Source organism: Anoplopoma fimbria, chromosome 3 (genome assembly GCF_027596085.1).
Source record: "Anoplopoma fimbria isolate UVic2021 breed Golden Eagle Sablefish chromosome 3, Afim_UVic_2022, whole genome shotgun sequence".
NCBI classification, from domain to species: Eukaryota; Metazoa; Chordata; class Actinopteri; order Perciformes; family Anoplopomatidae; genus Anoplopoma; species Anoplopoma fimbria.
In genome coordinates this window covers 18,824,518-18,836,512 of record NC_072451.1, presented here as the reverse complement: position 1 = coordinate 18,836,512, position 11,995 = coordinate 18,824,518, and the positions used below count along the sequence as shown (strand labels likewise).

General features: G+C 41.7%; 1 protein-coding gene across 4 annotated transcripts; it reads left to right on the top strand.

Moving 5' to 3' along the window:
* The first annotated feature begins 510 nt into the window (after positions 1-510).
* gpsm2 (G protein signaling modulator 2) lies at positions 511-11,974 on the top strand. 4 transcript variants are annotated; one of them, XM_054625922.1, is made up of 15 exons: positions 511-727; positions 1,481-1,519; positions 5,982-6,203; positions 6,287-6,422; positions 6,534-6,673; positions 6,780-6,903; positions 7,203-7,318; positions 7,629-7,784; positions 7,893-8,001; positions 8,247-8,376; positions 8,465-8,541; positions 8,737-8,925; positions 9,067-9,226; positions 9,349-9,539; positions 9,679-11,974. In XM_054625922.1, the coding sequence occupies exons 3-15, from the start codon at positions 5,983-5,985 to the stop codon at positions 9,847-9,849; spliced, it is 1,920 nt and encodes a 639-aa protein (XP_054481897.1). In that variant the 5' UTR covers positions 511-727; positions 1,481-1,519; position 5,982; the 3' UTR covers positions 9,850-11,974. The 4 variants fall into 4 exon arrangements, with proteins under 4 accessions (XP_054481897.1, XP_054481905.1, XP_054481889.1 ...); XM_054625930.1 differs by lacking the exon at positions 1,481-1,519; XM_054625914.1 differs by lacking the exons at positions 511-727; positions 1,481-1,519 and adding an exon at positions 3,781-3,881 and having other exon boundaries at positions 8,743-8,925.
* Positions 11,975-11,995: the final 21 nt, after the last annotated feature.

Sequence of the window (11,995 nt, the reverse complement as noted above, 5' to 3'; positions counted from 1 at the left end):
CTGCAGCATGTGTGTGTGTGTCCTTCTTTCTTGACATATGGTTTCTCGGACAGCTTTAGTGTCTGCAGCATCATTAATAATGTAGCCTGCACGGCAGCGCTGAGCGTCTGGAGCCGGGCTGCCAGCGTACAGGCGGAGACTGGTTGCTAGGTAACCTCCACTAAAATAACTACTAAATAAATTAGTTTTTGTTAGCAAGCAAAAACAGTTTTGAACAATGAACCCCTGTATTTTAAGTGTTTATTGAGAGTATTTTATAGGGTTTGAGTAAGTATCACTTAACGACACACAGCGGCCAAGTGGTACTTTGTGTTGACTTTGCACGCAAAAGGGTGTTAAAATGTAATATGACAAAGTCTACTTGTCCGGTACTGACAGCCCGATAATGACGACACGTCACGTCTTTTCTATTCGAATCCATTGGTCCAATGACTGTTGTTCGGGGCGTGGCTATCTTTGAATGTCGTCCCCTGATTGGCTCCTTGGCGAAAACACGTAGGGTAGTGTACATCCATAAGATTTCTTTTTTCGTTCTCATGGAAGTTAAATCGAAGTTTTACAAAAGGATAATGTAGCGACAAGGTTGCCTAAAAAAAAAAATTGTCCCTTAATTACAGACGTCTGTATGTTTGTTAGTAAGTCGACCTTGTGTTTTGGTTTTTTTTCTGGTGAGAAAGTAAAGAAAAGAAGAGGAGAAGTCCCCATTGTTCGAACTGGATCGTCTAACGTAAGTTTAGCAGCTAACATGCTAACATGCTAGTCCTTAGCTGGATGCGATACTGTAACCAATCTACTGCCTGGGACTGTGGCTTCATGCTGGTGTTAAACTTCTTACCCGTCATGAACCTATGGTGTTCACAATGCTGGCTTTTAAGCCTAAGTAACGATACAAATGTTGGTGGATTCGGATAACTTCATATTTACATTCATGTGAAATGTCAATAAGAATCACAAACATATGGTGTAGTATTTTAAACCTTACTATATGAATATAGTTAAAATAGTTGACATCATAGTTGTTGAACTGTATTCGTCTTTCATTATTATGTCCACTTTCACATAGATTCCTGCATTACTTGCTTTAACCTATATGCCAGTTTAGTAATACACAGCTATACAGGCTTACACACACTCTCCTCACCCAGACCTGTAGCATGTGACATATAGTTTGTACACTCAGTTCTCAGTGTATTAGGTACACTTAGCTAAAACTAATACAACAGCCCTGCAAGGAATATAAAAACATGTTTTTGTTGAAACAGAAAGGTGTCGATTTAAATTTGGTCTTCCCTCATTAAGTTATTTATTTGGTATACCTGGATTTTGTACCTAATAAACTGGCAGCTGAGTGTGTTTATTATCATAGTGTCCATTAGTATGTAGGTCAAAATACTCAAATGTTCATACATTTTGCTAAGTACTGCAGGAACAGTATATTTAGGTGCAAAGTTAATCATAGTCACACCACTTTTCCTTGCAGGCTTCCCAGATTCCCTGTTCCTGTGTGGAAGACGTACCGGTCAGTATCCCAGTACTTATGCAGTTGTTTCTTTCTTTTGTTTCCGTGTAGGCTTTCTGCTGGCTCATGCTGTAATGCTGAGTGGTGTTTCCATATTTAGATTATGCTCTCAGTGGCAGCAGTAATTTTAGTGCATCAATGGGCTGTGTGCGCAATGAAAATAGATTTCATCTGCTGTGTGTTTAAGGTGAAATCATGGCCTGTTTATGACTGAAGAGTCAGTGGTTACCAGCCAAGATTAAAAAGAACAACCTCATGTGTCCGTTGATGTTCCCGTAGTCATGTATCACAACTTCCTGTTACACACTTGTTCGTGCTCACTGTAGATTTGTGAGCAGGTAAGGTCTCTCTTTAACACACCCAGTTGGCATACAATGGTGGAAAAGGCTGCACCAAAACTGGCACAAATCATCTGGTGATTATAATGCTGTGCAGGAACATGTACTCCACAGACTCCCAAAGCCATGGGCTTTAGCTTTGATTATAACTGTTTACATTCACGTAGCAACAGGAAGTCTAGCCTGGGCAAAGGGGTGATTTAATTCCCTTTTCTTTTTATGTTTAGGACAGGTTGATTAAAACACAAGAACTCAACATATATGGAATATAAATTGTGGTACCCTTAAAGTCACACTTGTTCATGTGCAAGTACATTTTTTTAGCAGGCCCTAAACAGAAAAATGTCTCCTCAATTCTAAGTTAAGTGTTGAATTACTACTGCTTACTATTACTATTCTTACTGTGGTGTTGAGAATTTTTATTGAGAGAAATTTACTGGCCTTAACCTTAGTTGAACAATAGATTCTGACATCAACCAGAAATGATTGAGTTGTAGCAATTTGTCAAAACAGTTCTTTGTCTCTGTTTTGGTTGTCATTTGTTTTTAAGATTGGTGCTCTTCTGGCAGTATGAGCTCAGTGCTGATCTAATACTAGGAACTGCTCAACAAGCCTTCTGTAGATCAAAGGTCCTATTTCAAGGTACTTTATGAACAATGGCCTCCTTATTATGTACAGTAAGTAAAACAGGGCCTGGATGAATAAATACAGTACAAATCTGACAATAGTCAAAATTTAAAGTAGTATTAGAAGTGGAAGAAGACAATTTATCTTACACTAAGTGGCCTTTCTTTAAAGTAGGGATAAATATATTTAGTTAGCTGGAAAAAGAACACAATGGTTGTCATTTAATGCCCAATCTAAAAAAATCAATGCCATTTATGTGCCAGTGCCATGTGCTTTAACTGTCACTGAAAAGTTTTTAAATATACAAATTGCTTGTTTGCCATGTCTTTCTTGTCTTTTAGCACAGAGAATTGACTCCGTTTGCAAATTGTAATGTGCTCTGCTCCATTTTCCCATTTTGTCTGTTTGTGGAGGGGCTGATGGGTTAAATTTGGGGGACAAATGGGTGTGGCTAACATGACCTCATGGAGAAATGAGGTAACAGTTAGCTCTGGTCTCTACTTGGTACAGTCTATCTTATCCATGTAGCTTGCTTATCACTGAACTTTCCTTTGGTGGAAGTAGCATACACACAGTATGTTCTTCTGTTTTTTGTTTTGCTTCTCACAGAGTTTCACTTTTAATTTAGTGAGCTTTGTCTTGATAAATCATGCAACAGGTTGCTGGTGCTTCTTTCTTTTCAGGCACTACCTCTTATTTGCATTTACACACTCTAATTTTGATATTTCTCGTGCCATGTCTGCTTGCATAAGTTACATGCTGTGGTGTTCATAGCTTGCACACCTTGTGGCAACTTCAGAGCACACACACACATCTTCAAGCCTGGATGAACTGAGTCACCGTCTTAGACTGAAAGCTTGCCCGTGTTGACCCCCATCCCTTCATTTCCACTTTGCTCTCTCTCTCTCTCTCTCTCTCTGCCCCGCTTGTACACGCTGCTGTTTGGTTGGTGTTGCCATGGCACCGTTTGGCCAGGACGAGGCTTCACGTACAGCATCTTGTGTTCTCTTCACAGAGGGCCGCTGGTGAGATTGAGGTGCAGTGACGCAAAACACACAGTGCACGAACGCAGCCGTGTGGACTGGCGCTCAGGACTCTGCAGCTATGTCTCACACTCATGGAGTTGCCTTCCCCCGTCAACATTCAGCAGAGGGACGGTCACACACTTGACCGCATTTTGTGACTTCTTGTTTGGTTGATCTCCTCTGGTCCAACTCCCTTTTAACCAAAGGTTTTTTTGGCTCTTTTTTTTTTTTTTTTTTTTTTTTTTTTTAAATCGCAACCATTTTTTCGGGAACCAAACTGGGATTTCCCCTCATATTATGCACATCAATGGATTCCAGTGGCTCAGTGGTTAGCACGGGAAATGAGGAGCAGTCTGCCCATGTCCGCTACAGGTAGGAATCTCTCCTCTCTCAACTGAGGTCTGTTGTAGACAAGATGTCCTGGCTCTGTTTTTAACATTTAGCGCTCCCTCGTTAGTTGTTAGTAGTTAGTAGTGAAGAAAAAGCTCCTTATATTTGTAATTATTTTAATGCTTGTTACAAAAGATGTGTCATTGTCGGGTAATAAATTAGGTATTTATTTATTTGGTGTTACCTTGTTGATGAAGTGATGGTTTAGTGTCTAATATGGAATTGAAAATTGAGACCTAAATTCAATTATAGAGCGGGAGGATGTTTCACGGTGCTTTGTGAGTTTGTTGACTCAAGGCAGCCAGCTGTCCATACATACCCAGGTAAAGGGCTCAGGCAGCAGGTGTATCTTGCTCCAGTTGGCTTCAATACTTAACAAGCCCTGAAAAATTCATCACTGCTTGCTTTTCTTTTTTTGCCACACGTGTGTCCAATTTATTCGGATAGAGTAGGCGTCTGCTTGGTTGGATGATTTGTTTTTCCGATGGATACTACTGTCGGGATGGTTGTCCTTAATGAATTGATTCAATTAAACTTCACTACACAGGCTGTTTATGCCTGACACGTCTAATAAATCTATTTAGCACTCCCCAACCGACGTAATCTGTCGGGTGCACACTCTACAGCCCTAATCTCAGGTGACCAGGTCAACAGAGAGCTTTATAGACAAGCAGATTAGCTAAGAATATGCTGATTGTGCAGTTTCCTTGCTGCCATGCATTGGACGTTAATATTGTGACAACATCACACGCGTCTCCTTGAAAGATTTCCAATGCGTGATTCTATAATAGCGCTGTGATGTCAGACCTTTGTCCTGGAATTAAATCAGCAACAAATACGATGTTGATCACCTTTCTTTAGTACAGACTGAGACCTTGAGTTGAGTTTGCGTTCTCCATGCTTCAGACAAAGAGAAGGAGCTGCAGTCTGGAAGTTGTTCTTGTGGAAACCTCGGTAGATGCCTCTCAGAAGTTCCATGTGCTGTTGTTGTTGTTGTTGTAAGAGGCAAAAAGCAAGCAGGTAGGCTAGTATTTGCCACTGTATTTGCTACAGCGTTTGAAAAGTATGTTGTCGACAAAAAAATAAAATAATTTAAGGGCTTAGACTGCTGATTACATGTGCTTTACTGACTATTCAGAACACCATGTTTGCCTTTGTTCACCGATTTATAACCTAGCTGGATGACGAAACAAGCTACTTTGTTTGGTGTGTTTGGGTCATTTTAACAGCACGCCACAGATTATGTAAACAATAACTTCCTGTAATGAATCCACACTAGAATGTGATTTTATGTAAGTGTTTCTGGGTCAGAGATTTCAGACAAAACCTTGGGTGGGTACATAAGGGAAGGATGGCTTGAGATAAACAAACTAAATAGACTTCGTGTGAAGCCGATCTCTTCCCAACAATGCAGTTTCCTGAAAAACAAAAGTTGGCAGACTAGCAATTCTTTCTTTGAACCCACATGCTACTTAATCTAAAGATAATCCATGCGCAGACTAAAAGCCATTGTCTGACATTCCTTTTATTTGGCCTTGAAACACGGAGCCTAACCTCATTTGTAAATCCAAGAGGCTTGGTTAGCCAGTGAACTCAGAAAGCACAATTCTAATTGCATGTTGAATATTATATCCTACATTTCTAAATCGATTTTCCTACACAACCCAATGTGGATCTTTTAAGGCACAGCTCAAAATATGTACAATTCTAAAGCAAAGCTGATGAACAGGGGAATGATCAACAATGGTATACTTTAACATGCCTACACACTCTTTGCTTCATTTCACTGTGAAAGTAACCCACTTCACTTTCTGAGGCATGTCAAAAGGATGTGAGATCTACCATAACAAACAGACCCAGTTTGAACTATTGTTCGCTGTAGGTGGAAGGAAGTAGCTAAAAGTCCTCTTTCTAAGCAAAGGCTGAAAGCTTTGCTCCCTGCTTGTGAGCCGAGTCCGGTCAGTTGGCTGTAGATTTCAGTCAGAGAAGATCTATCTCACCACAAATTCTTTATTATTGGGCTTTAATGATTGTCTTTGGACTCTAGATACTAAGCAGCAGGCCATATTCTTTCTGCTGTAGGATGGAGGTGTCGTGTCTGGAGCTGGCGTTGGAGGGTGAGCGGCTCTGTAAGGTTGGCGACTACAGAGCAGGCGTCTCCTTCTTTGAAGCTGCCATCCAGGTGGGCACAGAGGACCTGCAGGTGCTCAGCGCCATCTACAGCCAGCTAGGCAATGCCTACTTCCACCTGCACGACTACGCTAAGGCCCTGGAGTTCCACCGGCACGACCTCACCTTGACCAGGTTGGACCTGCGCAAGAACCCAACAACCCTGCTATCTGATCATTACTGTATTTATTATTACTAACATAATGTGTGATCAATAGGACTATTGGTGACCTGCTTGGAGAAGCCAAAGCCAGTGGGAACCTTGGCAACACATTAAAGGTGCTGGGGCGGTTTGACGAGGCCGTGGTTTGCTGTCAGAGGCACTTGGACATAGCAAGAGACATTAATGACAAGGTGAGGCAGCAGGACTCTACTGTATACAGTGAAATATTCTGTAGTGTATAGGGGGTGAATCAGGAGACATCTACCTTCAGCACTGACATGTATTTCCTCGGCTTGTGTTAGGTGGGTCAGGCGCGAGCTCAGTATAACTTTGGGAACGTGTACCATGCCAAAGGCAAAAGTATCTGTTGGAGCGGAGCTGAGCCTGGAGATTTCCCAGAGGAGGTCATGACGGCACTGAGGAAGGCAGCTGAGTACTATGAGTAAGTGACTGTACAATATGCTGCTGGTGAATATGTGCGGGTGATGTTTTTATGACACAATGCCTTCCTGCTATTATCCAATTATATTGCATTTGTGTATTTTCAGGGCAAACTTGGCGATAGTGAAGGAGCTTGGGGATCGCGCTGCTCAGGGTCGGACCTATGGTAACCTTGGCAACACGTACTACTTATTGGGAAACTTTCGCAAAGCGGTAGCTTCTCACCAACAGGTTTGTTGTAACCCTGAAAGACCCTTTCATTATAGCATGTCATAAAAAAGTTATAGTATTGTAAGTCATAATATAAAATGTTATTAAAAAGTCATAGTATATGTCTTTAAAAAGTCATAAAGTCAGACTAAGGTGTGTTATAAAAAGGTGTAAGTACAACACAACCCAAAGCAGCTCAAAGTCTGCAGTCTCCATAGACAAGCTTTATGACTGTTACTCTGTCAAAACCTACTTCTGTAATTGGTTGTCCTAACAGAAATCATAGAATGTGTTTCCATGTCCCTGATGTCTTTGAACAGCGCTTGCTCATAGCCAAGGAGTTTGGCGACCGCTCGGCAGAGAGACGGGCTTACTGCAACCTGGGGAACGCTTATATCTTTCTGGGGGAATTTGAAGTGGCAGCTGAGCATTACAAGTAAGTCACAGCCTACTGTCAACTGAGCAAAACAATCCACAATCGTTTCTCTCTTTCTACATTCAGATATGTCGGGTGTGGTGTGACATTACATCTCTTTGAAAGACCACTTTTAAGAGTGTTGCCCCTCAAAACGTAAATAAAGCTTTAGTTTTTTCATGAGCATCTTAAAATTGGCTCTCTGACGACGGCAATGTCATCCCAATGTTATCTTAAAAAAGGAGGGGATCTTCTGTGATGTAAGTAGCCAGGGGAAAATATTAATACCTCTCTGAAGTGTTGTGAACCAGCTTGTCTGCATGTTTATCAGGAGGACACTTCAGCTGGCGAGGCAGTTGAAAGATCGAGCTGTGGAGGCCCAGGCCTGCTACAGTCTGGGCAACACCTACACACTTCTGCAGGATTATGAGAGAGCCATAGACTACCACCTCAAACACCTCATCATAGCCCAGGACCTCAATGACAGGTACACACACTGATTACACACACACACACACATTCACTATAGGAAGAAAAATACCCTACATTTTAACTCCGTCCCCATACATGTATTTAAATGCGTCTTCTGATGCAGGATTGGGGAGGGCCGTGCATGCTGGAGTCTTGGCAACGCTTACACGGCACTAGGGAACCACGACCAAGCTATGCACTTTGCTGAGAAGCACCTGGAGATCTGCAAAGAGGTACACATTACAAAAAAAAGGCAGTGTAAAATCTCCTTTGCCGCATTTTCTATCCTTCTCCTTTACAGTGGAAACAATATTTTAAGCAGTTTTACTTTACAAAAACAGGAAAATAAATCCTTCAGTAGTAAATTAACCTCCGTGTGTGTGTGTGTGTGTGTGTGTGTTTTGTGTGTGTGTGTGTGTGTGTGTGTGTGTGTGTGTGTGTGTGTGTGTGTGTGTGTGTGTGTGTGTGTGTGTTTTAGACTGGAGACAGGAGCGGGGAGCTGACGGCTCGTATGAACGTATCTGATCTCCAGATGGTTCTGGGTCTCAGTTATAGCACTAATAACTCCACTATCTCGGAGAATAAGGATATTGACTACAACCTGCATGGTCAGTGATAAGTTATATGTCTTCTTTAAAAAAAAGTTTGGTTCGTATAGCCGGTGTTTATATATTGTTGTTATTGTTTGTATCTTAGGAGCGAGGCCCAGGATGAGCAGAAGACGCAGCATGGAGAACCTGGAGCTGATGAAACTCACTCCAGACAAGATAAATGTAAGAACTTCTCTCCGGTCACACAAAGTCCACGATCCACTAACGCACTTGATGTTCTATCGTGGCTCCGTCCAAATCACGCTTTTTCTTCAAGTTTGACCACATAGAATTACATGCTTATATTCCCAAAGCTTATCTTCTTTTCCCTTATTTCCTTCTGCATTGTTGTAACTAATCAATTCCTGTGCGTTGAAGGGGCAGAAGTGGAACAGTGACATCCTGACCAAACAGCCCAAACCCTCCCTGGTTAAGAGCTCCTCCAAGCTGTTCTTTGTCAGCCGTCTGCGTGGGAAGAAGTACAAGGCTGGTGGCTCCAGCAAGGTTCTCCAGGACACCAGCAACACCCTGGACACCAGCCAGACAGCCGCACAGGGACCACAGAAGGTACCCAGTACAGGGTGCATTCAGCTGATAACCACACACACACACATGCCTAGACCTCATTTGGTATCCTACAGTTTCCATCAGACCAGGCCTGTTCTGTTAAGCTGTTTTTTCATGTTTCGTGTTTTTGCACTTTATCAGCGACTCAGTCCGGACATGCTTGGAGACGAGGGCTTCTTTGATCTGCTGAGCCGTTTCCAGAGCAACCGTATGGATGACCAACGCTGTTCAATACAGGATAAGGGCAGCATGTTATCATTAAGCAGTGGTCCAGAGTCGCCTCCTAGGGTCATCAGGAAATGTAAGTGCATGTATTCACACATAAAAGTCATCCAATTCTCACAATATATCTTACTTTTCATACCGGAATAAAACGTGTCTGCTGTGTACATCCTCTGACATCGATTCTCTCAAACTCTGTAGCTGTATCAGAGTCTGCCAACGTCTCTGGCGCCCATGGCCGGCGGTTGGAGGAGTCGTCAGCAGCAGGGGGAAGCCTGCCAGGGCTCAGGCTCAACCAGAACAGCAACCAGGCCGTCCTCAGCCACCTGATGGCCAACGCTGACAGTACCGAGCCTGACGACAACTTCTTCGATATGCTTGTCAAGTGCCAGGTACCCGACATGACCAATAATACAGTGCTACTGTTTCCTGTACAATGACAAGAATACAGTGCATTTAATACAAAATAAGTTATAGTGTCCTTTTCTAAACTGGAACATTACATTTTTTTGTTCCTTCCTCTTCCACCAGGGGTCTCGCTTGGATGACCAGCGCTGTGCCCCTCCCCCTCCTCCAGTCAGAGGGCCGACGGTACCAGACGAGGACTTCTTCAGCCTCATCATGCGCTCGCAGGCCAAACGAATGGACGAGCAACGCGTCACCCTGCCTTCAGCAGCTGCAGCGCGGCCCAGCTCCAACTGAACAAAGCACTACAGGGACAGCCAGGTTTTCTTTGTTTTCATCTCATGAAGGTGTGGACAGCGTTGTGAAACACCAGTGGGTGATCGCTCACAAGAAAGCCCTGTATATATTTACACAAGTCCTTTTGGACAAAACAAAGCACTGTCAGCATCACATGTAGTATACAGTATGAAAAAAATCTCAAATTAAGGTGGACTTGTTTCATACAACACCAACAAACTCAGCAGTATCAGGGATTAAAGTGTTGTTTGTTTTTTATCTTTCTGTAGTCATTTCACCCTATGTGTATTTTTAAATACACAACTGCAATTATGTCTGTATTTATTGTCCTTTTTTTTTTTAATGATTGTTATGATTTTGCCGTCCCACCACTATGATGTAATGTGGTTTCCCTCACAGTGGTGTCTGAGTCAGTGTGGTCACAGAGGTACAGCACTCTTTCCATGTATTTTGTATATATGTGTGGTTTTTTTTAGAGGGTGGGGGGTTACCAAATACTTTGCTCAAAATGGTATTTTGAGCAAAGTATTTGATAAAAGAATGAATTGAACCCGTGTGTGTGTACAGCCCCTTATGCTCTTTGTACAAAATGTTTTTATGATAAAGGAGGAATAAAGCCTCATTCATGTAGGCTTCTTGTTTTTGCTTTTTTTTTTTAAAGTTTGATGTGAAAGGTTCATACCAACTAAAGACAAAAGATCCAGCTTGCGTAAAAGACACTTTATTGAACGTACCAGCAGTCAGACTTGAGTTAGCTTGAATTAATTTAAGTCACTTTTAAAAACAAGAATAAGAAAGGCTTAATACAAGAGCCACTAGCATTTCAAAAACATACTAACTGTACATACATAAACACAACTGAAATAAATACATCTATGTACGTATTAGTTTGGCCTTATTTGTTAAAACAATATATATACTATACATTAACATAAAATATGCATCTTTGTAAGTAAATCAATATTAGAAGACAATGTTAAAACACAAAGTGCGCATGTAAAATACAAGAAAATAATATAATGCATATGCACCAAATACTGGTTCTAAATAAATATCAAAACACCCGTGCTTCCATTCAGATTTCTTTGTCCATATGGTTGGACCATTGCTCGGGGCAAAGAATGCCACCTAACGTTGTTATATCGTTCCAGCAGTAAACAAACCAAAGCTTTTAAACACTGAAGACTCCTCAACTGAATGCAAGGGCACCCAACCACAAATTACACTTTGTATTTCCCTTTGATGCCGACATAATAACAACCTTCCATTGCAAGCAAGCCATCGCAAGACACTGTAACAGCTTCAGCGCAAAAAAACACTGAGTTCCAATTCAAAACAAATGCACAAGCTAATTTACACATTTTAGTTAGACATCAGCACATCCCACGGGGAAGCAACAGCTGATAAAGGACTTCTACAGATTCAGCCTCCTGATAGGAAAAGCCCACTACTGACACACTGAAAGAATTACACTACGCACTATAAATTCAACTTGTTTTCCCAAACAATAGCAGCATGACATCAGCTGTAAGAAAATAATATGCAAAAGAAGTAGGAATGTAGGACTTCTCAAGGTGACTTAACAAAATTTGATCTTGAAAAATGACCATATTATCGATTTTGTTTGTTTGCTTTTACATTTTTCTTATGGAAACTGAGAACTCAAGGAAGGCACCATCATGAACAAAGCACTCTGTCCTGTCTAATCTCGACAACTCCTCTGTGAAAAGGACATGCAGCGGCTGTATAACGAGTGACTATGTAGATGAAGTGATGGTGAGCAAAAAAAATAATTATCCTGCTGTTTAACCCCTCGAGATGAAGACGGTGTGACGATGTGCAATGTGAGTGATGTAAAAAAAAAAAAAAAAAAAAAAGGAGAAGCAGCAGCATGTGTGCTTTTGATGTTTCACAGGTTTGTATCCATTTTGGTTTCCTACAGACAGAAGTGAAGTGAAAGGCCCATTCACCTGTTTGTGACTTGATCTGTGTGTGTGTGTGTTTTCAAGTGTCTAGTGTTTTGAAAGAGTGTGACGGTGTTGATAGTGCAGAAGGTGGAGGGTTTAGGGGGAATGTGTGTCTTTCAGATTATAACTGGTTGTCTGTGTGTGTGTGTGTGTGTGTGTGTGTGGTGTGTGTGTGTGTG

Coding starts and splice junctions, on each gene's coding strand:
- gpsm2 (XM_054625905.1), top strand. CDS start 3,817: ATGGATTCCAGTGGCTCAGTGGTTAGCACGGGAAATGAGGAGCAGTCT. Junction 7,319..7,628: donor GTGGCAGCTGAGCATTACAA/GTAAGTCACAGC, acceptor CATGTTTATCAG/GAGGACACTTCAGCTGGCGA. Junction 9,540..9,678: donor ATATGCTTGTCAAGTGCCAG/GTACCCGACATG, acceptor CTCTTCCACCAG/GGGTCTCGCTTGGATGACCA.